General features: G+C 42.7%; 1 protein-coding gene across 2 annotated transcripts in view; it reads left to right on the plus strand.

Annotated features, from left to right (window-relative positions):
- The window catches only part of hook1 (hook microtubule-tethering protein 1), an 88,406-nt gene extending 83,974 nt beyond the window's left edge, over positions 1 to 4,432 (plus strand). The window contains exons 21-22 of one of the 2 annotated variants that reach the window (XM_041208928.1): positions 642 to 710; positions 2,336 to 4,432. In XM_041208928.1, the coding sequence (XP_041064862.1) occupies positions 642 to 710; positions 2,336 to 2,512 (246 nt within the window). In that variant the 3' untranslated portion in view covers positions 2,513 to 4,432. The remainder of the gene's footprint in view (positions 1 to 641; positions 711 to 2,335) is intronic. The other variant, XM_041208929.1, reaches the window with a different exon arrangement.
- The last annotated feature ends 23,535 nt before the right edge of the window (positions 4,433 to 27,967 follow it).

A 27,967-nucleotide genomic window follows, 5' to 3' on the forward strand; every position in this document is an offset into this window, starting at 1 on the left:
CAGCCTGTCAAATCCAGGAGTGACAGACTCCTGCCAGATGGGGTCTAAGGTCTGCATTGATCCAGTTACAGTGCTCTTGTGAGCACCTGATTCTGGGCATGGTTCCTCGTCCTCTGGCCCACCTGTAATGCTTTCCAATGGGCAGCTCAGCATAATAATGGCAGAAGAAAAAGCACAATAGCAACAATAGGCTCTGAGAGTGAGGCACCATTGCAGAAGACAGCAGCTCACTCATGATCCTGGCATTGCATTGGAATTCATTTTAATGTCTTCTTTAAATTCTGGTGTAGGCAGAGAAGCTTAGAAAGCTTTAGGTATGATATTCCTATCAATAAGATCACCACAGGAATCATTTAAATTTTGGCATAATTTCTACGTAAGGACATTTGGGCTCAATTTTTTTTTCTTACAGTCTAATTGGTTTTGTTAAACCGGTCTCTACTACTTAAAAACATAGCATCTACAGATAGATAGTATTCTTGCACTATGATTATAAATTATAAATAGGTTCACCATTTTCTGGTTTATTTATTCCAAAACTTTAATTCAGAAAAAGCTGTCTCTTTATAATGCAATTATTGAGTTCTTTTTTAACAAAGCATCCTTGAGTAGTCTGTCCTTTTACCCTATTTTTATACTAGCGTGAATGTGAGCAAGCAAAACTGCGAGGGTATGAAGAGGAGCTGATAGTAACAGCATGGTACAATAAGGTAAATCATTAACTATGTATAACATACCTTAGAATCATAGATCTTATAGCACAGCAGCAATTGTACCTGCTTTTTGGGAGCTATGGCATTAGTTTCACTCTGGCTGTTTCACCGTAGCCCTTGAAAATTTTTCCTTTTCGAGTATATATCTAATTTCTCTCTGCAAATTACTATTGAATCTACTTCCATAGCTCTTTCAGGCAGTGCATGCCAGATCATGACCACTTTTTGCTTAAAATAATTTGCCCTCATCTCCCTTGCTAATTATCTTGTAATTATGTCCCCTGGTAACACTTTGTCAATGGAAACCATTTCTCCTTATTTCTTCTTTCAGAGCTTCTCATGTTTTTGAACAGCTCCATTAAATCTCTTCCTGTAACTTTCCTGCTCTATGGAGAATAATCCCAGTTTCATTAGTCCCTCAAGATAACTGATAATGGGTATCATTCTGATAAATCACTTCTGCACTCTGGAGTTTTGAGGTCCTTCCTTAAGTGCGGTGTCCATAATTTGATGCAAATGATATCTTTGCAGGAGAAAAAAAGAGATAGTGTGCAGCACATGGAGTTTAAAAGTGCACAACCAAAAACTAGTTTATTCTGCTTTGACTATATATACATAGATACAAAAATGTATGTGTGCTATTATTTTTCGAGGGTGCTATTATAATGCAATTTTCCTTAGGTTTAATTGGTGTTTTAAAAAGGTTTAGATAACTTAATTTTTGTATTCTTCTTCTATAAAGCCAAGGATCACATATATCTTTAGAACAGTTTGTCAACTTGACCTGCCACCTTCAAAATATTTGTGTACGTAAGCCCCCAGGTTTTTCTGTTCCTTAGCCCCTTTAACATTGTGCTGTGTGATTTATATGGCTTCTCCACATTCTTGCAAGTCACTGCTTTGATTTGCACCTGCTATGTGTCTGCCCATTCCAGCCTGTCTATGCCTTCCTTAGGTTCGCCACTATTCTTCTCACTATTTAGCTATATTCCTAAGTTTTGTGATATCTGCAGACTTGGAAATTGTGCCCTGAATACCCGAGTCTTGGTCATTAATATATGGTAAAAAGAACAATTGTATAAAATACTAAACTCTGGGGTCAACTGTACACTTTCCTTCAGTTTGAAAAATAACTCTTCACCACTACTCTCTTACTTCTGTCCCTTAGTCAATACTTTATCCATGCTGCTTATGTCACTTTAAATCCAGGAGCTTCACATTTGCTAACAAGTCTATTACATAGCACTTTATCATATACTTTTTGAAAATCCAGATGCACTTCCAAATGTACTATGCTCATCAACCCTCTGCTCAATGAAGTTAATCAACTCCATGTTGACCGTCATATACTAACCCACGTTTTTCCAATTTCTCCTTTTTAGAACATTTATTTTAAAAACTGAGGTTTATGGCATATTTTAAACTTAGTACCTCTAGAAAATTGTAACTAGCGATAGCAGTTATTATCATGAATAAACTCTTTTCCATGTGTCATATAATAACATGATTTTTAAAGTGCTTTATAAGTGCTTATTGGCATTTCTTCAAGTGTAGGTATTTCTCACTACCTTTTCGGGTAGCTTGTTTGCTACCTGCTTTTTATGTTAAATTCCTTTTCTCAGTGTAAGGCAAGTAATTGTGGACTGTTGCAGAGTTTGGCATTTCAGAAGATAGCCACGGAAACTCGATTAGGAGGCTTTGGTCCAAACTCAAATTGGTCATTCCTAGCAAAACAACGACAGGTATCCAGTTCACGGAAAACCCTCACAGTTACTACACCTGCAGCAGATCCCAAATAGAACAACCAATGGGAGTTGGAATCAATGTATAGAGGTGTCCCTTTTTAAAAACTATTTATTAAAATAGTTTAAAGGTAAAACAAAAAGGAATATGACTGAGATCAGTATTTTATAATACTTCTACTTTCAAAAGTATATTTCTACTTTAGATTAGCCCCAAGGGAAAGCTCACCTTTAACTCTTATAAGGTCCCTTTCACCACATCCAAATTGCTTGTTTATAGAAGCACAGAATGGTGAGCGTCAAAGATGAAAAATTTAGCAAGTTATTTAGGGCTTTTTTTGCATCAAATTTTAAATTTATATATAATGATATATATTTCCTGATTTTAATTTCATCAGTATGTTAATGAAGAATAACATTCTCTGGAAAATAAATTCAATGTTTTACTTGGTATTTTGTCACTGTTTATTTAAAAGATCTGTTGTAGTTTCTGGGTTTACAAGGGTGACAATACATATGCTAGCACTTTTGTAAATTTGAGAAAATATCAAACGTAATTGTAATATTCATGTACTTCGGAACAAATCTTAACATGTAAACACAGCAATAAATTCCTATTTTGATTTGTTTTAACTTGAATTTCAATGTCCAATAAACTGAATATCATTTCAATTTATTGAGGAAGAAAAATGTGCTACATGAGATTACATGAAGAACACTCAATTGTAATTTCTAAACTAAACTTTGTTTTGTATGATGAAACTTTGAAAGTGTCCTAAGTGATTTTATTATACTCCATGAAATCTTTATTTCTAAGTGCTTTACTCATAAAAATGTATTTTTTAAGTTGAAAGCTTATAAATCTGAATTTGAACAATTATTGATTTTTTTATTAAATTAGCCTGAAAAATCTAATATAATTAACATATTCCTCATTATTTTGGATTTATATTCTTTCTAATATAGCTGCGATAGTTACTATAATGTTTTTAGCAGATTTGAATTGTTACATAAGGTGCCCAGATTACTTAGGCCTGAATTAAACGAGGGATGCATTTATCAAAAACTTTTTTATTTAATGCACCTAAGAAACTGGGCGTGGGTAGTAAGCAATTATACTAGTTTTGGGTTGAAGTCTGTGCTTTATTTCCAAAAGTTACTTCTCACAAACCATAATTGGTGCACTTTATCATCCCTTGTTGAAACTCTTGCTTTACCACCGGTGGTAGCAATATATGAGGTTTTTTTAATGGAATCTTGTCAGGATTTTAAGAGAAACATGCACTAGCATAGATTCTTTTTTGTGTTTGCATTTAGTGGATTTTGAAATTTCTTTGTTACAATTGTTCCAAATGTTCTGTTAAAAAAATATTGTCATAACTTTCAACTTTAAAGATGGGTTCAGATCAGTCAGATTGTCCATAACTTCACTTTTCATACTTTTCTACCTGTTTGTTTCTAACTGAGCCAAAGTTAAAAATCATATTTGCAGTGCAATTGATGTAGCTGTAGAAGGCTCTTCCCAAATTTTTCTTAAGCTTACAAAAATGCTAATCTAAAGTGATGAGAATAACATAACCACATATATGCACATAAATCACTTAAACTAGCTTATTTTTGTTTGATTTCTAATATTATGAAACACTTTAACAATACTTGACTTACTGATGCACAGTTACAGACACTCTGCATGTATCACTTTCCAGCCTCATCACTCATCTTCCAGGTTTGAAAAGTGAGCTGAGTGAGTCCATTTTCAAGTTCATTGAGTACCCATCATTCACATGCTGTGCATTGTTGCTTTGTAAAAAGGAAACATATATATAATTTGTGCTGTTTGAATGTAATCTTAATTTATGTATTCAAATGCACTATTGCAAAACTGATTAATGCATGTATACCTACTCTTGAAGAGACTTTCCTTGAAGAAAGCAGAGGAGAAAGATAATTGTGCAATAAAACTTGTGTTGCAGTATATGTTTCATTTCATCAATTTATGAAAAAATAGTCGCAAAATGTTGTTTTCATTTTAATGTTATTGCCCTGATATCAACTGTGAGGCATGTGGGTGGTTGCGGTTAGAGAAAGAAATTTAATGGCTGGGAAATCAATATTATGTCAAATTGGGCCAATGGCGGATTGCATGGCGCAAATAAATTTGGTCTGTTTCTATCTGCATGGATGCAACATGCATCAATATGTATAGGTTAACAGCACGATCACATTGACACTTTTTGAATAAATTTCCAGAGGCTGGTTGTTGAGCAGGCAGTGGCTGGCAGTGGAGTGGAGGTGAATTCTACATATGAGTGGGCCAGAATTCAGATATTGTAACGATCTAGGAGGCAATTGGATATCAGAGGCAGTTGAGCCGCACCTCGGGTGTCTGATTGTGACGTGATTAACAGGTTCACTTGTGATAGAATTAACATTTCGTGTTCGAGCCATAATTATTATTTAAAAAAAATTACACAGGAAGATTTAAACGCCAAGGACGGGCTGTGGTGGGGTGCCAGATTTCTTTAGGCCTGGAAAACCCAACACCCAGGAAACAGGTTAAATTTGAGCCAGACAACCCCATTAAAATATTTTAAAAACTGACCTGCTTCCAGAAAACCATTAATCGCTATCCCCACTAACCCCTTATCCGCCTTTGTTAAAACTGGAAGTGGGTGCATTGAGTCAGGTTTGGCATTTTTTCATATTTTTAACCTCTTTCTCCCCTTGCACCTGCCCTTGATGTTTAAATCCTCCTGTGTATTTTTTTAAATATGTATTTGAACCATAATTTGTTATTGTTATTGCAAAATGCTGATGGTTTGTAAATTATGTTCCTCCTCATAAACACAGTTCAAGTTGGTTAATGAGAACATTTGCACGTCTTGCTCACCAATCTGAAATCTACAGTGTTTATCACCTATTCCCAAAAACAATTTCCACGTTCTAATGAGGATGGCATCTTGTAACAATATGCTAATTACCTAAATTAATTAACTTTGATATTTGTATTTGTATTAATTGACATACAACAGCACTAATGTAAAAGCAGGCATGCTGGAAATCTGAAATAAAAGTAGAAAATGCTGGAAATACACAGCAGGTTTGGCAGCATCTGTAGAGAGAAAAACAGAGTTAACATTTCAGGTTGACAACCTTTAATCAGAAATGGAAAAGGTCCTCGATCTGAAACGTTAACTCCTTCTCTCTCCACAGATGTTGCCAGACCTGCTGAGTATTTCCAACATTTCCTCATTTAAGTTCAGCATTATACTATTCATAGCATTACAAATTCCATCCAGAGAGTCATGATATACCACCGCACCCAGTTATAATCACTGCTTTTGGGCCACCAGTAACATCATTGAGCTCACAGTACTGCTCTATTAAAGTAAAGATTCAGGTAGCTGGATAGATCTCGGCGCTCCCTACGATATTTGCTGCATTTTGCATAACCAGGTAATACAGAGAGAATTGCATTTGGAGGAGGCAAAGCAGCAGAAAGAACCATCTTGGGAAAGGAAGAATTGGATGAAAGTAAGGGAGAAACATTTATATAGTGCTCTGGCTCATTTCCCTCTCCTGAAATGTTACACAAGCTGAAGATGCTGAGAATACTCAACAGGCCTGATAGCATTTGTGTAGGGAGAAACAAAGGCCAGCATTTTCCACAGCTGGTGTCATGGCAGGCGGGAGTAGGAGATATCGCGAAAGCCTAAAGATATGTTTTACCTCAGCAGAGTCCTATTGTCTGCTCTGGCCTTCAAGTGCAAGGCGCATTTCCTGACGCGTAATGTCAGGAAGGTCATTTGAATACACTTAGATGTGATGCATACTCATTATAAAGCCTGCTTGCCAGTATCATTCCCCACCCCCCCCAATGCTGGATCAAGAGGTCATATTAGAGTCTAATTAGACCAATGTGTTTCACAACGGTATATAAACGACATTCACATCCCAACCAACACTTCACTTGTGACTTCGAGGTTTATTCGTCTACCTCTCATTGTGCTGCGCTCGCAGCACCTCAGCTCAGAGCCTGGCTTTGCCGGCAGCACCACAATGGAGGGTCCAAATTGGTCAGGCAGCACCACCATCTTGCAACCTGAAGGCATAGCGCAACACAAAATTAATCTGAGGAATAACTGAGCTAGCAAGGGCTCTCAGGGCTATTTGGATGACTGGTGTGCTGCACTGGGGGCTGAATAAAGTGGCACACAATTGAACTGTGCATTGCCAAATGACGATGAACACTGCAAAGGCTATGGGCCCTGACAATATTCCAGCAATAGTATTGAAGACTTGTGCTCCAGATCTTGCCGCAGCCCTAGCCAAGCTGTTCCAGTACAGCTACAACACTGGCATCTACCACCAATGTGGAAAATTGCCCTGGACACAAAAAGCAGGAAAAATTCAAGCCAGTGAGTTACTGCCCCATCGGTCTACTCTCGATCATCAGTAAAGTAATGGAAGGGGGCATCAACAGTGCTATCAAGCCACACTTGCTTAACATTAACCTGCTCACTGACGCCTAGTTTGGGTTCTGCCAGGACCAGTCAGCTCCTGACCTCATTACAGCCTTTGTTCAAACATGGGCAAAAGAGCTGAACTCCCAAGGTGAGGTGAGAATGACTGCCCTTGACATTAAGGCAGCATTTGACCGAGTGTGGCATCAAGGAGCCCTAGCAAAACTAGAGTCAATGGGAATCGGGGGAAAAATCTCCGCTGGTTTGAGTCATACCTAGCACAAAGAAAGATGGTTGTGGCTGTTGGAGGTCAGTCATCTCAGCTTCAGGACATCACTGCAGGAGTTCCTCAGGGTAGTGTCCTTGGTCCAACCATCTTCAGCTGCTTCATCGATGACCTGCCTTCCATCATAAGGTCAGAAGTAGGGATGTTCACAGATGATTGCACAATGTTCATCACCATTCGCAACTCCTCAGATACTGAAGCAGTCCATGTCAAAATGCAGCAAGACCTGGACAATATCCAGGCTTGGGCTGACAAGTGGCAAGTAACATGCACATCTCACAAGTCTCGGGCAATGACCATCGCAAACAAGAGAGAATCCAACGATCGTCCCTTGATGTTCAATGGCATTACCATCACTGAACCCCCCCACTATCAACATCCTAGGGGGGGTTACCATTGACCAGAAACTGAACTGAATTAGCCATTTAAATACTGTGGCTACAAGGGCAGGTCAGAGGCTAGGAATCCTGTGACGAGTAACTCACCCCCTGACTCCCCAAAGCCTGTCCACCATCTACAAGGCACAAGTCAGGAGTGTAATGGAATAAGTCCCACTTGTCTGGATGAGTGCTGCTCCCACAAATCTCAAGAAGCTTGACACCATCCAGGACAAAGCAGCCTGCTTGATTGGCACCACATCCACAAATGTTCACTCCCTCCACCACCGACACACAGCAGCAGTGTGTACCACCTACGAGATGCACTGCAGGAATTCACCAAGGCCCCTTCGACAGCACCTTCCAAACCCACAACCACTACCATCTTGAAGGATAATAGCAGCAGCTAGATGGGAACACCACCACCTAGATGTTCCCCTCCAAGTCACTTTTCATCATGACTTGGGAATATATCGCCGTTCCTTCACTCTCGCAGGGTCAACATCCTGAAACTCCCTTCCTAATAGCACTGTAGGTGTACCCACACTACATGTGCTGCAGCAGCTCAAGAAATCAGCTCACCACCACCTTCTCAAGGGCAACTAGGGATGGGTAATAAATGCTGGCCCAACCAGTGATGCCCACATCCCATGAATGAATGAAAAAAAAGCACACCTGAGATGTTACCAGCCTTTCAATGATACTGCAGGGAATCAGGAGAGTGAAGCAATGAAGCACATTCATTTGGGATTAATGACCAGGTATGGCAGTAATAGAACCCCTTGCTGTAACCCCTTGTTCTTAGCGTGCCAATTGCACATAACGATAATGAGGTCTAGACCACTTGGGAGACTGGACAAGCTCCAGCTGATTCCGGGAGCTCACAGTCCTGGCGCTGACAGGCTCACATATCAGAAGTCTCAGAGTCACCTCCAATATTCCCAGTTACTCAATGAACATTAGACCTCATGAGTATCACAAACAGCATTAGTGTGACAGTGCAGTGATTGAGGATCCCAGCATTTGGTGAAACCAATCGCATCAGTCATGTAAAGGCAGGGGTTGGGTGGGGGGTAAGGTGTACCTTCAAACATTCCTTGTGCTGGCCAGGATTTCTGTGTCAAATAGGTGCCATCACTGGATCCAAGTCCTTGAGCCCACAATCTCACACTAGAAATATACAGAAATGAGCTTTGGAGGCTCATGCTGACTCATTTTTTTTTTTTTCTCACTGATGCTGCAGAGAGCGAAACTTTAGAAAGATGGATTTGTTGCTGCCTGCATTCTTGTATATAAACAGGAGAGAAGGCAGAGCCAATTGCAATTGTGGCACCAGGCTCACTAGAGGGAGGAGCTAAACCCTCAAAAGCAAGGGGAAGCAGGGCCCCCTCCGGACACAGAAGATGAGGCTAACAGAAACGTGGTGCCCAGGCGGCTCTCAAGACCGAGGGTTTAAAGACCTCGCATGTCATATCTACAGATGAGCAAGAGACAGTGTCGCCGAAGCCTCCACATGTCCAGGGATTTGGTGACTCACATCTGCCATGTTCTGCAGGAACTGGCGCCATGGGAACTGGCAGGCCATCTATTGTCCATGGCTCTGAAAGTCACCGCTGCACTGAACTTCTACATGGGCAGCTCCTCCCAGGGCGCCAATGGGGAACTGTGCAGGATCTCCTAAACGTCAACACACAAATGTATACATGAGGCAACAGACACCCTTTTTGCCAAGGCCCACAATTGCATGAACTTTGACAGAGATCAACAGAGCCAGCAGGCTGGAGCACTGGGCTTTGCTGAGATTTCCAGATTCCCACAGGTGCAAGATATGATTGACTGCACTCATGTGGCTATCAAAGTTCCCTGGCAACAGGCACTCCAATACATAAACAGGAAGAGATTCCACTCGCTCAATGTTTAGCTGGTCTGCGACCCTAAGATGCAAATAATGCAAGTGTGTGTGAGATACCCAAGAAGCTGCCATGACTCAGACATCTTAAGCAGATTGCAGATCCCTGACATCTTCGAGAGACCAGACAGAATCCAGGGTTGGCCCGTTGGTGACAAAGGGTATCCACAAAGCTCCTGGCTGATGACGCCCATTCAGTGGCCACAAAACCCTGCAGATGCTCATATCACTACCTGAACACTGGTAGAGCAGCACGTTGGCATCTTGAAGATGCGGCTTTAATGCCTCCACAGATCTGGAGGATCTGTACTCTAGTACACCCCCCAGATGGTCTCCTGGATCATTGTCATCTGCTGTGCCTACATTGCACAACCTGGCACTGCAAAGAGTGAAGTACTTGCCAGATGCAGACATGGAGGAGCTACACATCACCTCTGATGAGGACATTGAAAGGGATGAGGACAAAGAACTTGAGGAAGCCGAGGCTGCAGGGGAAGAGACTATAGCACAGGCCAGATGAGGTAAACATGCACGTGAGGCCCTCATAGCCACAAGATTCCAAGAGGAGGATGACGAGTAGTAATCTGCATCCTCTTGGACAAGTGTCTTCTTTCATGGACCCACATGAGCACCAGCATTGCTAACCTTGTCCTTGCAACCATGCACTTCAATCTGAGAGTGAGTGCTCAACCATTCTGCCAACCATTGTCCTGGTCCTTTGGAGGATGATGGAGTCAGTAATGGATGAGGGTGTTCTGACATCATACGCAGAAGGCACAGCCTCTTGTAATGCCTCCGCAGCATCGCAGTTGCCACAGAAGCCTTGTAGATGCTGGAACAGCTCCACAATCCTCAGTGCACTCATATCTGTAAGCCTTCAGGCCGACAAAGCACCTCAAGAAGATCCATCTGCCAAAACGGGACAACGCATTCTGTGTAAGCGCGATGATTTAACTAAGAGGTCACACTTGTGCCAAGGCAGCAGGGGATGTTTCACAGGTATAAGTACATTTTGACATCACATGGTCATTTGTGCTCCTTTTCCCACATCTCATTGATATCTGTCACTCTCAGTTAGGGATGCAGACATGCATTCATTCTGACCTTTCCATGGATTCGGACCACTTGAGGATCACAAAGTTCACGCAGTCTGCCCTCATAGCTAGTTCTTCTCCTTGCCAACTGCAAAATGCAAACACACCATAAAGGTAATGCTTTTTTGATAAAGAAGAGCACTGATAAGATTCATTACAATCTGGGCTGCATCCCATTGGTATCCTCAAAAGTATCAAAAGCTACCATATACGCTTCCAGAGCATTCTGCAAGGCTCCATTGATAGCAGCACATGACCATTTATTTTTCTCTTTAGTGTCCTTGGTGAGGGTGTTGGTGAGGAGAGGCTACTCACAATGTGTGGCTCAACTCTAAATCCCTAAATTGTGACAAGAGACTTGTGGTCGCAGTACAGACAACTGCAAATTTAGAAAGGCAGAAGGTTGGTGGCTTGAATGCCAGCAAAATGAAGTGCCTTCGAGGGTCAGAGCTCCAGCACATAAATGTGGAAAGGTATCCACACTTCTCACTGAGCTTAGTAATTGAGCACTGAGAGAGCTGGATATGTGCAAGGTGGACAAGATCACATACCATCTCTGAGTAAGATCTCATTGGTAGGAAATCCTGCCAGATGACACTGAGTAAATAGAGTGAAAATCTATGACCTTCTCCATGTGGGGATGTGCAAGATGACAACATCGACCCTAGACATCTGGTTTCAATATCTATAATAAGTGACAGTAGGGACCATTTTGTAACACCTCATGCATAGCAACACATCTGATCATAAAGAGGAGGCATACACAGAAGCTGTAAAATGGGTGGTATTCTATTTACATGAGTGCAGAGTACGCAACATGTGGTTATCATCCATGCCGCCATCGTACTCCTCATATTTCTTAACTTTCCTTACCCTACCACCATGTCTTAACGCATCTCCAACATTCACAGTGGAGGTGGTGGCACTCTGCTGACTGCTACACCCTGTTGTCTTTGATGACTTCGGCAGGTGTCCTCTGGAAGGCTGAGACTTGGATGGTCCTGGCCTGCTTTGGGTCTCCTGCTGTGGGACAGGTGCACCCTCCTCGGCCTGTGGAGCTGGAATTAATGGGATCACAGAAAGAGGTGATTGGGATTGGCCAGACATTACCAGAGTCACCTGCATGGATTGCTTGGGGTGTCAGATGCTGGTCCCCCTCTCTGTGGGTGCCCGAGGAACCCTGGGTGACTCCTTGAGGAGAAGGGTAAGCTGGAGTAGTGAGATCAAGTTGCTCTGCGCCCCTCTCACATAGCCACTGATGGATGCCACCAAAGACTACAACAATGGAGTTCAGCCTGCCCATGTCCTGAAGCAAGGTCTCCATGTTGGCTCCATCATCTAAGTGTTGATCTCAATGTGTTGGCATGCCGGTGCTATTACTTCAGGCTGAACATGGATGGACTCCTCCATCGTTTGTTGCAACCTGTGCAAAGCAGCTGACAACCCTTCCTGATATTCCCAAGACTGTCGCTGAAGCTCCACCAACTGAGTTAGGACCAAGTCTGGAGGTTTGTTATCAGACTTGGACTCAGCAGAATCCTGACCTACAGCCATCCTCCGAGCGCTGGCTACATCACAGATATCTCTGCCTTAGCCTGCTGTAGACTAGATTGTGACCCCAAGGCTCCTCTAGAGCTAGATCCCGCCTAGTTTGTTTCTGGTCTGGTGGAGGTGTGGGTGAGTGCTCTGACAGGTTTTCAGTGGTGCTCTCCTCCTCTTCCATTTCCGAAATGTCTTCAGGGCTGGAGATGAGGGCCTGGCTGGATGACGCCCTCGGACACTTTCCACAGGTGCCTATGATAGAGAGATTACTTAAGGATAGCAAGCAACTGGAAGATAGCAGAATGGACTCCCAGTCTGAGGGATGAGCTGATGCAGGGCCCTCACTTGGGTTGGTCCATCTCACCATTGCCACATGCACAGCCCCAGTCCTCCCCAGCCAGTGAAATGGCACGCTCCCCATATGGAGTAAGGATCTTAATTTCAGCCATTCCAGCCCTGGTCTGGGACCTCTCCCTCCTATTGTGTGCGAGCTTGCCCTGCATGAAGTCAAATGGAGAAATTGTGAGCAGGAGACATGCCACTGCAGAGGAATAGGATGCCTGCCTTATGAGAGTGGTGAGTGGAGCAGTGGATGTGATGAGGACACAATGTACATAGGACATGAGGCCAGATGGAGATGCAAAGGTGTGTGTGAGAGAGTGAGTGGTGATGTGCCTTTAGCTGGCAGTGAGATCCCTGTGGAGTGTTATCCTGCTAAGTCCTGATGGGCTTGTTGATGTGTGAGTTGAGGGTGATGAAATGGTTGACTTACCCTGCCAGAACGGATGAGATCATTCATCTCTTCCTGCACTGGATTACAGACATTTTCTTCACCATGTTTGTGCTACCCACCGAAGCCACCGCACTAAGCCAGAGTGGTGGCATTGGTGGACCTCCTCCAGCCATCACTGGGGTAGAGGACATCCTGGCAGGCCTCAACAGCATCCAGCAGGTGGCCCAGTGAAGCATCACTGAACTTGGGAGCCGCTCTCTTCTTGCCTTCCGGGACTATTTATTCCGTAGGGCTATCCTGGCTTGAAGACATTAAGGAATCTGTGTGTGGCTGCACGTTAAAAATGGCGCCTAGAGGAAAGAACTGTTGAGGTCACAGTGGGATGGGTGAATCAGAGGCCACCCGCCCACAATCAAATGTGCTTAAGGCTTTTGCATTGTTAATGAGGTGGGGAGCAGACAATGAGGCACGGAAAGCCGCAATGCGCTCAGCGGGGGAAAACACTGCTCTTCCCACCCGCCACTACACTTAGAGCATGGATAAGAAAATCCTGCCCAGAGTTAATGTTTTAGATCTTATGTCCATCAGTTGTATTTCAGATTTCCAACATCTGCAGTATTTCACTGTTGAGTTGCACAAAGCCCCTCCCCAACAGTCCTCCTTATCCATTTTTGCCTTAAGACAACAAAACATTCAACCAACTTCTATATCAATAACATACTGACAATGCAGACTCCGAAACTGCTCTGAACCATATTTCTGACTGAAGTGTTAAAGTGATTAATGTCAAACAAAAAATGTCTTGAATCCACCCCTCAGCCAGGTTTCAACCTACAGTGACTTTTGAAAAAGAATGTTGACTAACTTGCCTACTTCTACAAGGTGCCTCTGGGTGCTTGAGCCTGTGAGGGCCCAGCTACTGCTGTATTTAGCCTGGTGGCTAACACGCCATTGGCAGGTATTGGTTGAAAGTGTGTAAAGGGAGCAGATATGCTGTCATCCAGAGAGAAGGCAGCACTTACCATTCCTGCTGTGCTATTCCTACCCCTACTGAAGATCTGTTAATAAGATAGGTGTTTTCTTTTTACCTGAGTGCTGTCAAAAATACTCAACGCTAAGAAATACGATACCTTTACTTCTTGCTTCAGTAAAGAAAGCAATTTACAAGTAGAATGGACATCAGATAAAGAACAGCAGACATAAGCATGCATGCTCTCACCGCACTGATTTTTGCAGCACAGAATGTCTCCTTTTTTTTAGCAGGTTTGAATCTACCTTTTCTTTGATTGGCTTCCTTTACCACTTGAACTCAGTAATTTCCCATTATTTCCACATTGATACAAAACCCAGGTTATTCTGCATTTAGTCTTTCCCTTATGTACCAGTTTTCTGTGCAAAAGTTGCAAAGACACAGCTGCATTTTCAATAACTCTTTTGTTTATGAAACTTTTCCAAACAGGGGCTGTTTTCTGGCAGATTTTCAAGGTCCAGGGACAATGCCTTTATTCACTACATTACAGTTACATATTATCTTGCTTCTGTATGGTAACGTTCAACTTCCCAAGGACCTCTCTGCTAAGCCATTTTGTTGAACTTCCCAACTGCCACTCTACCTCTTCTTTTATCCATCTTCCAACATACCATTTTAAAAAATCTACTTGGGGCTAGGATTCTCCCTCAATGTCCTTGCTATTTCTGTACCTATTCTTATATTTTCTATATCTCTCATTGTGTTATATGGTGTAAGGAAACCAATGGTGAGAATCCACAATGCTCTTATCTGTGTTATCACTAATCACATCTGGAACACTCTAGCCCAAGGATGCATTTCCACACTAGCAGCTACTTCCCACTACTCATAGTTCTCAAGACTCTTGATTGCCTGTTTTATCCCTCTTTTTGCCTATATCATGTGCAATTCACTCAATTTATAATCCTTAAAGCTAAAAGACTGGGGAAGGTGGGTGGGAGTGGGGTATCTAGTGTCCCATATGAGAAACAGTCTGAATAGCTCCATCTTCTTGAGGCATTTTCATCTACAGCTAAGTGACTATCATTTTCCTTTATACATGGAATCAGTTTGGCCCTCATCTCATTTACTTATGCTAATCTGATATTTTGGTGGTTCCATGTTGAGGGTGGAACAGCATGTTAATGGGCTACGTCACATCTACAAACCCATATTGTCTCTTTCTGAGTACAGCACTCGGTATCTGGCACAATCCAAGTTCCTCCCTTCTGAATTAGTTATCTCGGATATTCCTCGTACTACTTATGGATCAGACCTAACAGTTTCTTCCAACATTCCATTCAGTTCTATCCTATGTATCTTACAAGGGTTTCTTTCAATTCCCATTTTTCCTTAACAAATGCTAGACCATTACAACTAGTATAATTTCTTTATTTCTTTCAATTTTTCTAGGGGCCAAGATTGCCAGTCCCATTTGCTGGATCATATCATAGTCCCATTCACTCTCTGAATTCTTTGAGCTGTTAAACCATTTGTGCATTTGTCTTTCATGAATAAACCGAGGCACCTCATGGGTGGAATATACTATTTGCAGTGGTGTGCACGTCCACTGGCTGGAGGGCCCATGGCAACCCTGCTGTAGCCATCCTGGGTCTCCTGACTTGATTTAACGATAACCAGTCACTGAGCTGGTTGGCACTGGGCCCCTCAGCATCTTCAGGATACATGTCCCACTTCCAAAATCAGAGGCTGGCAGCTCTCCAGTATCAGTAGTACCCTTGGGAACAGTGGCCACTGCTGGTATTGCAGGAGGGTCAAAGAGCAGGATCATCGCTGAAGCCCTGGAAGAAAGGTGGATGAGGCGAGATCACCAGGGGCAATCAGGGAGACCTGGGGCAGGGGGCTGGTTTAAAGACAGGCGAGGTTCTTCACATGGGGTCAGCCTTTGCCACAGGCAGGTCTCTCCTTTGGGCATGGGCTGACCAAGTAGGAGGGAACTCCACCAACCAGCCACAGACATACCCACCAGAGTTCCTTGGCAGGTTGCTCATAAGGCATGATCTCCGCCCACCATTAGTAAAGTCCCAGCAGCAGCGAGATAAGGTCCTTATGTGGCCACTTAGGGGGCTCAATCAGCCATTGGTGAGAAGGCCATCTTGACCCTTCCCACTTTGGAGAGGAGAGCTAGGAAGCGACAGGATCTCCAGCCCACACCACCTCATCCAGCTATACAGCCCCTGCCTTCCAGCCTGCCTCGGGGAGCACTGGGGAGTTCTGCCCCATCTCTCTTTATTTGTTCCATTCTTTCTGGATTAGGTTCATTACAAAGGCCTCTCTTGTCTTGCTTTTCCTTGGTCACATTGTTATTATCTATTAATTGATTAATTTTCTTTTGCACTTTGTCCAATTTTCTCACTCACTCTTCAATAGATAATAAGGTCCCTTCAAGTTCAAATAAATCATTTCTTTCTCTTCCTGGTTCATGTTGGATAAAATGTCTTTCGGTTGCTTCCTCCTCACCCAATCATGATCCTACATCCTGTTGGCTCAGTTCATTCCAGACAAATCTGCTTTCACTTCTATACTTATCCATTCCATTAGCCACCTTATCCTTTGTTTCTTCGCCCTTAAGTCTCCCCTTATGTCTGCCCCTTTTGACCCTTTACGTTCTTTCCATCCTTCTCCACTAAAGATTGCAACATCTATGAATAATTAAAATGACAACTTTTTGGACGTACCCAATTTCATATTTAATTAACACTGATACAACCTCAAAACATACATCGTTATATAACATTAATAACACTGATACAACCTCAAAACAAACATCATTATATAGTACAGTCATAGATTTGACTACTTCAGCTCATTTATATTTGGGTTTGGTCAGTCTGGCTCTTGTTGTCTCAGAAGTTTAGGTCAGTCAATAATAAATTTTAAAAAGTGCTGAAAAGCTCAGCAAGCCTGGCAGCATCTGTGGAGAGAGAAAAGGTTAATATTTCGAGCCCAATGTGACACTTATATGAAGACAAAGATAGGCTTACCTTTTATTTCAAGTATTATAAACTTGTCAAAAATATGCTGAGACATGTGAACGCCAAAAGTATCGAGTAAATTCATGTTTTGTGTCATGTACTACCATTTCACTGATTGGTAAAGGAATACTAAACTGAAGTGCATATCTGGCAGAATTCCAGCTTCATTTAGCTGTTGGCAAGCCAGTGCAAGAATGCTGAAAGGCCAAATCAGGAAGGAAGACAGTTCAGTCTCATTCTCAGTTCAGGCAAACATCAAACTGTCAAAGAATGTAGCAGATTGCAAAAAAAGCACTTCCATTTCTGGGGCTGGGTTTATCACCAGGTTTACAGAGTTTTATAGTTTAGTTTAGAGCATTGTTCTTGTGCTGTCAATTTCTATTGCTTTCTTTGTGAAATGTGATAGCTCGAAGTCTAGTTTAAAGATAAGTGATGCTGAGCCATCAGCAAGTTTTGATCTGAGCTTCCCTAAAGACCAAAATCACTTCTTTTCAAAGAACTTTTGCATTTATTGGAGGGACAATACAACAGCACAAGCTTGGGATAAAAATGTAGAGCCCTTCCTTTTTTAGACTTTGATGCCAGGGTGGATGCGCACTCTCTTTTTTCTAGTATTTTTGTTCATTTTCTTGTTGGTGACTGACACTGTCTGTACCTGTGTTCCTAAGAACTTTCCACCTGTCCTGTTGCTGTGCCATTTGTTGGTAATATCTTTCAGCCAGGTACAAAGGAGCTTCACAGGCAGTTCTGCAAGGTAATGTGTGATTGCATTGTAGTTGTGAGAAAATTAAATAGTAAAAGTAAATTCATTCAGAAAATTACGAGAAGAAGTGGTAATTAATTGAACAATAGCAATTGAAATTGATTAAAATAAAAACGGCGCTGGAAAGACTCAGCAGATCTGGCAGCATCCGTGGAGAGAGAAATAGAGTTAATGTTTCGAGCCCAATATGACTCTTAGTTTTCATTTCAATTTCTTTCCAAAGAATAATCCTATCTCATCTCCCTATTCAGCCTGTATGTACTATTCATAAACATTATGGTCGTTTAGACATGTATTGAATCACAGAAGACAAAATGCTATAATTTCAGGAAGATTATACTGATGTGATCTGGAAGAGCTGATCGTAAAAACCATCTGACTGTTTTCAACAAAGGTATACGGTTCTCTGATGGACTTGTATGGAACAAGCAGCGTAACTTTGCAGTAATAGCATTAATAAACTTTGGACAAAAATCTATGGAAGAAAGAATTTTGGAAGAAATGAAACACTTTTGTGATGCATTTGTGGAAGAGAAGGGAACATATCTTAGTTACTTACTTTTGTAGCAGTTGTAATGTTATTGGTATGAAATTTAGTTTTGTAGCACCATTGGCTGCTACAGCACCCCAAATCTCTAAACTCTAAAAATGTCAGCAATGCCGTGATTGCACGGGTGGTCATGCGGGCATATCATGTGTATGCCGGAAGTTTGCAGAAGCTTTTTGGTAAAAAATCTACCATTTTGGACCTTGCAGGTCCAGTTACCACCCTTTCTTAAGCTGTCCCAGCTGAACATGTGGAGGATTCCCACCCCCACCATCAATAGTGCTATTTAAAGGGCTAGCTATGCAAACTTCAGGTGAGATGTTTTTGACAATGTCATTAGAGGGATTCTGCAAACTTTCTGTGTTTACAAGGGGATGGTGCTGAATTTTGACAAGGAGGTCAGAAGAACTGGAAATAATGTTTAGAAAAATGAAATATTCACCACGGGTAGTCCCTTAGTACATGTCTTGTAGGTGGCTTTTTCTGTCCTAGTGCTCCTACATTGGCTACAGCATGGCTGGTGGAGGCTGCAGATGGCAGGAGAAAGCCTGTTTCAGGAATCAGGGCTGTAGTTGCAATATCTTTCAGGTTGAAGCATGACGTGGAAATGGAACAGAGATTACAGAGAAGGGAAGCTGAGGGAGGAGGAGGAGGGTTTGCAATGTAAGGCCCATCTCACCAAGGGTCTTTCAGGTCATTACTTACTCAGAGCAATGCATTCAGTGCTTGCATTTCACCAAGGAGGTATTGACTTGAACTGTGCCACTTTCTGAAACCCAACCTGCAGTCATAAGGCATCCGGGACACCTTCGCTTTGGACATGTTGTCTGTGAGTGGATCTCAGAGTCTGGTTCCTCTGAGATGTCATCTCCATGGTTATTCCACAATTCCCCACCTTCCAATCCATCTGCTAAAGATCATCAAAGCATCCTCATGACCCAAATCCTGAAATAAAAGCCAACAGCAAAAAAAATTCCATAACAACTTTATCAAACAATGCTTCCAATAATACATAGAAAAATTAACTATTCACCACAGATATTCTCTTAGGGTATGTTTTTGTTACGGCACAGCAGATAGTAAATGCTGAGCTGCTCAAATCCCAGAGGGAAACTTGAAACAGCTGCCACAACTATTTTGCAGTTTATACGTTTATATTGAGATGCATGCCTTCAGTTCAATTGTAATAAGTCCACTGAGTCTTAGAGGTTTTTTACAAAACTAAATTAGAAACGTATTAATTATTTATTAATTATTTTAAGCACATAAATAGGTCTATAAATTACTACTATGATAACTCCTAAATCCCCTAATTAATCTAGCTTCCAGTTACACCTCCGTTAAGGCAACAATAAAACAACATAGATTTCAACAGACCCAGGTAAAACACACAATAGCCTGGAACAGTGATATTTAAAATGAATTCTCTTAGCTTCGGTTCCTGGAGACAACAGCTTAGAGCATAGAGGCTGGAGGCTTTTCACACTTGCTAAATCTTAGAATTTCTTCTTCTTACACATAACCTCATCTTTATACATGTTTCTCCCTTTTTAATGTAAATCCCATTGTTCCAATATATCTTTACAACTTTACTTTTTCATAATATAAATTTTTCATAGTACTTATCAGTAATCTTTGGGAAAAATAAACACACTGTTTGGCTTAGTCTCTGTTGCCTAGGTGTAACACCTTACCATCTCTTTGAAATTCACTACTCTGGTTTATCCAAAAATTCAAATGTTCTTCATGCCTCCCGTTCAAAAACTTTAGCCATGTTTACGTATTTAGCATTTCAAATCTAGTTTTCCTTCTAATACATCAAAGCACACAGGCCAGCTTCTGTATTTTCAATTAAGCCCCCCCCACCACCCACACTCACACACCTACACACAGAGAAACTAATCCAAGCCTCACTATTAATCTACTTTTACAATAAATTACAATAATATTATGAAAATTATTATATTTCCATGACAGTCTTTCAGGTGCCTTTTCCTATCCTTGTACTCCTAGGCTACACTACCCCAATGGCTGCAGCATAGCTGATGGATGGCTGCAGATATGGATTTGCAGGCCGACTTCAAACAGCACTGGGCTTTGGACCTGGCCTCAGACTGACCACCCTGGAATGGGTGACAGTGCCAGTGCTGGCTGGCTGACAGGCAACAGCAAGGGTACTGGCAGTTTGGCAGCAGAGGTCATCCTGAGGAATGACAAAGGTTTGTACACCAAGAAGCCACTGGCAGTCCCCTGGGGAGGTGCCTCAATAATCTGTTGGAGAGCAGATTCCCTCCTGCTGTGAGATCCTGCCAACTCCTTTGAGCACTGAAGTGGCATTTCTTATCATAATGAAGAACCAATTCAACAAATATAAAATCACTCTAAGGGCCAATGAGGCTGCTTAGCAGTAGTTATGAACTTAGTACATTGTTAAAGCCTCAGTTACACCTCATTCAACAAGGTTGAGGTTTTTACAGCGAGACTAAGAGTGTTAAAAATGGAAGTTCTCATCAGTTCAATGAATTCTAGTTGATTCCTTTCTGGTGGGTGGGAAGGGGAGACCTCAACAATGCAGCCCATGGAGACGCATAGAATCACTGCCAGGTAGTTCGAAATTTCTACATTTAACTTAACATGTGCAGACTCCAGAAGTTGCTCACAGCTTCAGAGGTGTATTGATGGTGACTGTTGATGTCTCGCTGACATTACTATTGCAAAATCTGGGTCAACAGGGCTGCCCACAGCTTAATGATCAGAATATCTTCTACTATATGAGACTTATAGGATCATAGAATTGTACAACACAGAAAGAGGCCATTGGCCCATTTGAGTCTATGTTCACTCTTTTGAACAGCAATTCAGATAGTCCCATGTCCTTGCTCTTTCCTCATATCCCTGCATTTTTTTCTGGCCTCAAAATTCTGGCCTCACAGCAGGAGGGAATCTGCCCTCCAACAGATTATTGAGGCACCTCCCCAGGGGACTGCCAGTGGCTCCTTGGTGTACAAACCTTTGTCATTCCTTAGGATGACCACTGCTGTCAGTGCCCTTGCTGTTGCCTGTCAGCCAGCCAGCGCTGGCACTGTCACCCATTCCAGGGTGGTCAGTCTGAGACCATTTGCATTCAAATATTGATCCACTTACTTTTTTGAAGACTACTATTGAATCTATATCCATTACCCTATCAGGCAGTGCTAAAACCATAACCACATCCTAACCTTCTCACATAGGCAGTCCCTCTAGTTCATAATTAAAGGTGTCTGAGTTTTTAAGTTAAAAGTAAAGGTTAGGAAGGTTCCTCTTGTTTTTATGGAAAAAGAGGAATCTTGAGAATACCAAACTGAAAGTCTAGCAGTTATGAAGAGAATTGACAACATTAATCTAGGCAGATAATATTATTCCTGCATTTGGACCAAAAAATCAAGTGAAATCATCTCTAAGCAAATACATGTTTTCTCATATCAAAAATAAAACAAGATGTACCTTTTATGTTGTGAATGTTTTGTACATTCAGTGTGCCAACATTAACGCTGAAGCTTGAAGTGTCAGAGATTCAAGGTAAATCATGGGAATGGTTATGAAATTGGTTGGAGAGTATGACGCAGACATCAGTTGTGAGAAGGTTATGTTGGGGTTGGACTAAAGTGATGTGGTATGTCTCTGAATTGGTGTTGGGATCCCTATAATTTCCAATTTACTTGAATTGAATACTTGGATTAAATGTAGCTGGGAGTGTGAGGGCAGCTAACTTTGATAAACAGATAATCACTTAGCTGGTAATAACCCACAATAAATTTGCTGGATTCCTTAAGACTGACTGCCAGGAGGATAGAGTTAAATAAGGAGTATTACGAACAGGAAGGGGTTAATTTAAACAGCACTAATTTCTCCTCTCACCACCTTCCCATAAATAGAAAGATGTTTTGATTTGTTTTCCTCTTTATAAACAATGACACATTTTCCCAAGCCTTTGGATTTTGTGTGATCCAAGTTTCTATTAATAACTCCACAGCAAACTTGAGCTGGAATGAACTCAAAGGGTTAGTTTATTTGCACACACTCAAAACGCAGGAAGGAGGGTTCACAATGCCACCTCCACACTCAGACAGTAAAGAGAGGGATAGAGGAAAGAAAGTTTTACAGTACACAGTACAGAGACCACAGAGAAAATAAATATTGGTGCATTTGGGTTCTAGAGTCCAGAATCAAAATCCAATGAGGTATTCCTTCACTGAGGCTATTAGGCTAAAAACCCAATAGAATTCACTTTTCCAGTGGTGTTAACTTCACAAGGTGAGATAGACATGCAGAGATGAATAAGCCTTGTAGGTGATGGCACAGAAGTTCCAGCAGAAGCAGTGTAGATGGGTCCAGGTGTCCATCATGGGCAGAGCTCCCTTTTATGTGCCTGCTAGTTAGATATTAAAGAGCAGACTGAACTGCCCAGTTCAGCAAGGCAATTTTAGTTGTTCTACAAGCCAGAGTCCTAAGTCACATGACCTCCATTTCTCCACCAGGTCTTCAACAAAGGATGTGTATCCATCATCTGGAATTCAGCTGGGTCTCAAAGACTGCTAAACATCCCAGTTGAAAGGAACGCTTGAGGGGCCTTTTGTCGTAGCAGACGCTCTGTTCCCTGCTGGAAAGCCTGGGTTATCAAATGCAAATGGCCTTTGTATATCTCTCTTTGAAGTTCGGCTGTGCAGTCCCCAGGTTAGTTAGTGGCTCATTAGAGATAATGAGGTGTGAGTTTTCCCGAAACTGCAAAGCGGCTTCTTTTGTTCTTGGGTCACAGGCAGACATAGGTTTAGCCATTTTAAGGATCTTGTTTAGCCAAGGTCTAGTTTTAAAGTTTAGAAATAGCAATTGTGTGTGTGTATATATATATATATGTATATATATATGTGTGTGTGTATGTGTACATATATATTATTGAAATGTACAGTGTGAAGTCTTCTCAGCTGCTGGAATGTTTAATTTTGGTGTACAGGGGACAATTTCAAAACTTGCAGATGAGATTAAACCTGGAAACATTGTGAATTGAGAGGAGGATAGTGTAGAACTTCAAAAAGACATAGACAAGTTGGTAGAATGGGTGTACAGGTGACAGGTGAAGTTCAATGCAGAGAAATGTGAAGTGATTAATTTTGGTAAGAAGAACATGGAGAGACACTATCAAATAAAGGGTACAACAATGAAAGGGATGCAGTAGCAGAGGGACCTGGGTGCATATGTGCATAAGTCATTGAAGGTGAAAGGACAGGTTGAGAGAGCAGTTAATAAAGCATACAGTATTCTTGACTTTATTTATTGGGTCTTAGGGTACAAGAGAAAGGAGGTTATGTTGAACGTGTATAATACACAATTTTGGCCTCAGCTAGGGTATTGCATCCAGTTCTGGATGCTACACTTTAGGAGAGAGTGCAGAAAAGATGCATGAGAATGTTTCCAGGGATAAGGGACTTCAGTTATGAAGATGGATTGGAGAAGTTGGAGCTGTTTCTTTTGGAGAAAAGAAGGCTGAGAGGAGATTTAATAGAGGTATTCAAAATAATGAGATGGGGCATCTGAATATAGTAGATAGGGGGAAACACTTTTAAATTTAACTGTTGGAGTAGTTGAAGAGGACAGAGGTTCAAATTAGCAACAGACAAATTTAGGACTGGTGTCAGGAAGTTCGATACATAATATGATCAACAGGAATGATCCTGTGAATAGGGCAGTGGAAACAAAACACATGAATTATATATGAGATGAATGTGAGATCTATTTGAATAGATGAACACTGTGGGCAAAATGACTTTATCTACATCTATATTGTGATCTTATAATTTAGTTGATCTTATAATTGATGTGTGCATTAGTCTTTAAATTGATTACTGCATAATGAGAATAACAATACAATCAGTTTCAATATCAATCAGCTCTGTTGCACAGTAAAAACCTTGTTATTTGGGCAAGTGTCAACTTAGTTCAGTGCTTGTGTAGGGCCGTTTGTGCTGCAGTAGACCTGCCAGTGAAGTTTAACAGAAAACATTGCCTATATCTACGGCAGGGATAACAGTATTGAGCTATTGGAAAATTTTCTATACATTTTGATTTGCAATCTGAACGTTTCACGGCTCACTTAAGGCTTAATGTGTTAAAAACAAAAAAACTGCGGATGCTGGAAATCCAAAACAAAAACAGAATTACCTGGAAAAACTCAGCAGGTCTGGCAGCATCGGCGGAGAAGAAAAGAGTTGACGTTTCGAGTCCTCATGACCCTTCGACAGAACTGAATGTGTGGTTGTTGCTGCCATCTAGTGGTGATTTGTGTGCTATCCAAAAACCAGTAATTTATAAGAGCTGGCAGGCCTCCCATGTGCAAAAGTGCATCCAGAACTGGATGCAGAAGATCCGTAATCTCTGCAGCAAAAATAGTTTTCTGCCTCAGACAGAGTCATGAAGGCACAGCAGAGTTGAAGACGGACAGGAAGAACAAAAGCCTTCTCTGAACTCAAACCAGGAAGGGAATCAGGTACTGGTGGCAGATAATTTTGGTAATGAGTAATTTAATTATTTCTTCTCTTTTTGTACTCGATATTTTGGTATTCTTTTTTCCCAAAATATATTTATATACACAGGAGTGTTTAAAATAGCAAATAAATGGCACAAATAAAGACCAGAGAAGGGAGACATGTTGTTCTGGGGATGATTGCACCAGTGTGGGAGTCAGGATGGAAAGCCCAGAGAAAACCCTTTTCGCCCCCTTCACTCAAAAGGCAAGTGGAACCTGTGGTGTCTATTAGCAGGGCGTAGGTGGCTGCCAGAATCTTGCACAAAGTGGCATTTGCCCACCTGCCAGATGTCACTCCCTGCAAACTCCATGATGGTCAATACTGGATAGCATCATCGGGACCATCATTTTCCTTGTGATTCGAATTACGACAGATACGCTTATTCATCACATTGGTGATTTTGCAGACAATCTATGGTCTGGAACATACTATTACAACAATACCAGCTACAACAACTTGCATGCAAATAGCACCATTAACATTGGAAAAAACATTCCAAAGGAATTCACAGGGGCAAAATAGTCATCAAGCCAGAGAAAGAGCCGAGAGGAATTTTGGTCAAAGAGGTGAGTCTTAAAGGAGGGTGGAGTGGCGTAGAGTTGGAGGGGTTTAGAGATGGAATTCCAGAATATGGGAACAGGGTGATAGAAGGCATGGCTGAAAACGGTGGGGCCAAAGGGAGGTGGGGTTGGGGGGTGGTTTGTGTGGGGGAGGGCATGGTCAGATCCAGCAATGAAGGAATGTGATCGGGGCCTACATCTGAGGAATGGAGAGCTTAGCAAGGAGAAGGCAGTAAAGCTGGAGGTGTTCACAGAAATAGCCCATGGAGGAGTTTAATTATGATGATGGTAAAGTTTAAAGTTGAGGTTTTAAGAGATTGGAAGCAAACATAGGTCAGTAAACACAGGGGTAATGTGTGAGTGGGACTTAGTGAGAGATAAGAAACAAAAAGCAGAGTTTTGGATGAACTGATGATTCTGGAGCATGGATCCTATGAACCAATTGTCCCAGAGATCGGTGAAGTCCGATTTCAGACAGGGAAAGTGGTGTTTGCTTTTTTCCGCTCTATCATGCAGCACTTCATTGAAAAACTGCAGAGACATGGGTTTCATGTCAGATCGCTGGCGTGACGGCCTCTGATTCATCCACCCCCTTGTCACCTCAGGCCATCAGTAATCCGGGTGCCATATTAAAAGGTGCCCCCTGCACAGAGCTAGCACTCTCTAAGGGATCAGAAGCTGTCGCAAAGTCATGGCTATCAAAGGGAGGAAACATGCTGCCCCCAAATTTAGTGACACCTCTCTTGAGTGCCTTCTGGACGCAGTGGAGGTCCGCCGTGAATTTCTCTACCGCCCCTCTGGTGAAGACCAGCAAGCATAGTTAGCAATCCAGCATGGCAGCGGTCGTCAGCGCTAATGTCCTGCAAAAGAGGACAATCATCCAATTTCAAAAGAGGATGAATGATCTCCTCCGTTCTGCCAGGGTAATCACCCTGCTTATCACTCTCAGCATTCACACTCACAAACCCATCATACATCCACAGGGATCTCACTCACTGACAGTTCAAGGGTCATCACCATCACTCTCACATACACACCTTCATATAGCCTGCAGATCGTGTCCTCATCCCATCCATGGCACCACTCACTGCCCACACCTGCCAGGCATCCTTCTCATCTGGCCTGGCAGGCATCCTGCTTACACTCTCTCCATCTGTCTTCATGCAGGACAAGCTGGCACACAACAAAAGGGAGAGGTCACAGACTGGTGGAGGAATGCCTGACATCAAGATCCTCATAGACCTCGAAAACAGCAGGTAGACAATGATCTGGACCGTTCCTGTGCTGATGGTGAGGGTCGCGGCTCTCAGTGACTGAGGATCCAGCAGTGCAACATCCATCAAACTGCTGTGCTGTGAGTTCCCCTGTTCCACAGTCCCCTGCTGTGCACAATCTTTCTCTCCTCGCTTTCGCAGGCACATCTGGGAAGTCAGCGAGGGGGCCCACGAGCCAGGTCCTCGACCCCAGCCCAGAAGATACCTCGGAAGAGCAATCTGCAAACACCGACATTGAAGACCCAACACAGCGCTCACCCACACCTTCCACTAGTGCAGAGACACACACCTCAGTGGGACCTAGTTCTGGAGTAGCTCTGGGCCACAATCTGGTGAGCACATCGCACTGTCTGATCCACAGCAGGCGATGGCAGGGACTTCCCAGGTGTCCTGCACTCAGAACCGCTGGAGGCCAGAAACCTGCTGAGTCCAAGTCCGATGAGCCTCTGGACTCAGTCATACCTCGTTTCTGGAGCCGCAAAGAAAAGCCCGAGAATATTAGGAAGGGATGTCTGCTGTACTCCTCAGATTGCAAGGCATGCTGGTCCAGGACATTGTTCCTGCACTGCTGCAGGAGCTGCAGTGTAACACTGAGGCATCCATTAGTGTCAATGTGAGAGGAGGGCAGGGCTTTTGGATCTCACTCCATCTTCCCTTTCCTCTCATGGAGTCAGCCGGGGCCCTTGGGCACCCATAGGGAGGAGGATCAGCATGTGCACACTCCGGGCCCATCCACCCAGATGACTCTGGGAATGTACGACCCATCGAAATCCCCTCTTCCTGTGACTCCAGCAACTCCAGCTTCACAAGCTGAGGAGGGTGCCCCTGCCACACAGCAGGACCCTGAAAGCAGGCCGGGGTTCTTCAGGTCTCGGCCCTCCAGAGGACGCCCATCAAGGTAATCACAGACAGGGCGTCACAGTCAGCAGGCTGCCTCCACCCCTGCTGTGGATGTTGGGAGGGCACCAAGACGTAGTGGCAGGGTTAGGAAGGTGAAGAAGATTTTGTTGCATAGCCTGGGCATGGGTGTTAATCACTTGTACTTGATGTTCACTATTGTGAGTGAACTCCCAAGAATGTCTCCTTGTCTATGGCTCCTTGAGCAGTGTTCATGTCACTCGGATGTGAAATCTTCCTTCCTGCACAAAACAAAGGCTACTGTCATAGTCTCCAGGGTCTCTTCCCTGTGCAGAGTGTAACCTTTTGAGCACAATGACGTCTGGCTTCAAAGTCACTCTCCAGAGTAGTAATGCGTGTACCTCCATGTGGCTTGTGTTTGCTGCAAGAATCTCGTACCCAAGTGTCACTGGATTCCATGATGTTCTCTCTGCTCTCAGTAGCTATGAGGGTGAGGCTGCTCCCCCATCTCGACACCATTCCTGTCAGGTGAAGGTGTGGT

This window comes from Carcharodon carcharias, chromosome 16 (genome assembly GCF_017639515.1).
Source record: "Carcharodon carcharias isolate sCarCar2 chromosome 16, sCarCar2.pri, whole genome shotgun sequence".
In the NCBI taxonomy this organism is placed as follows: domain Eukaryota; kingdom Metazoa; phylum Chordata; class Chondrichthyes; order Lamniformes; family Lamnidae; genus Carcharodon; species Carcharodon carcharias.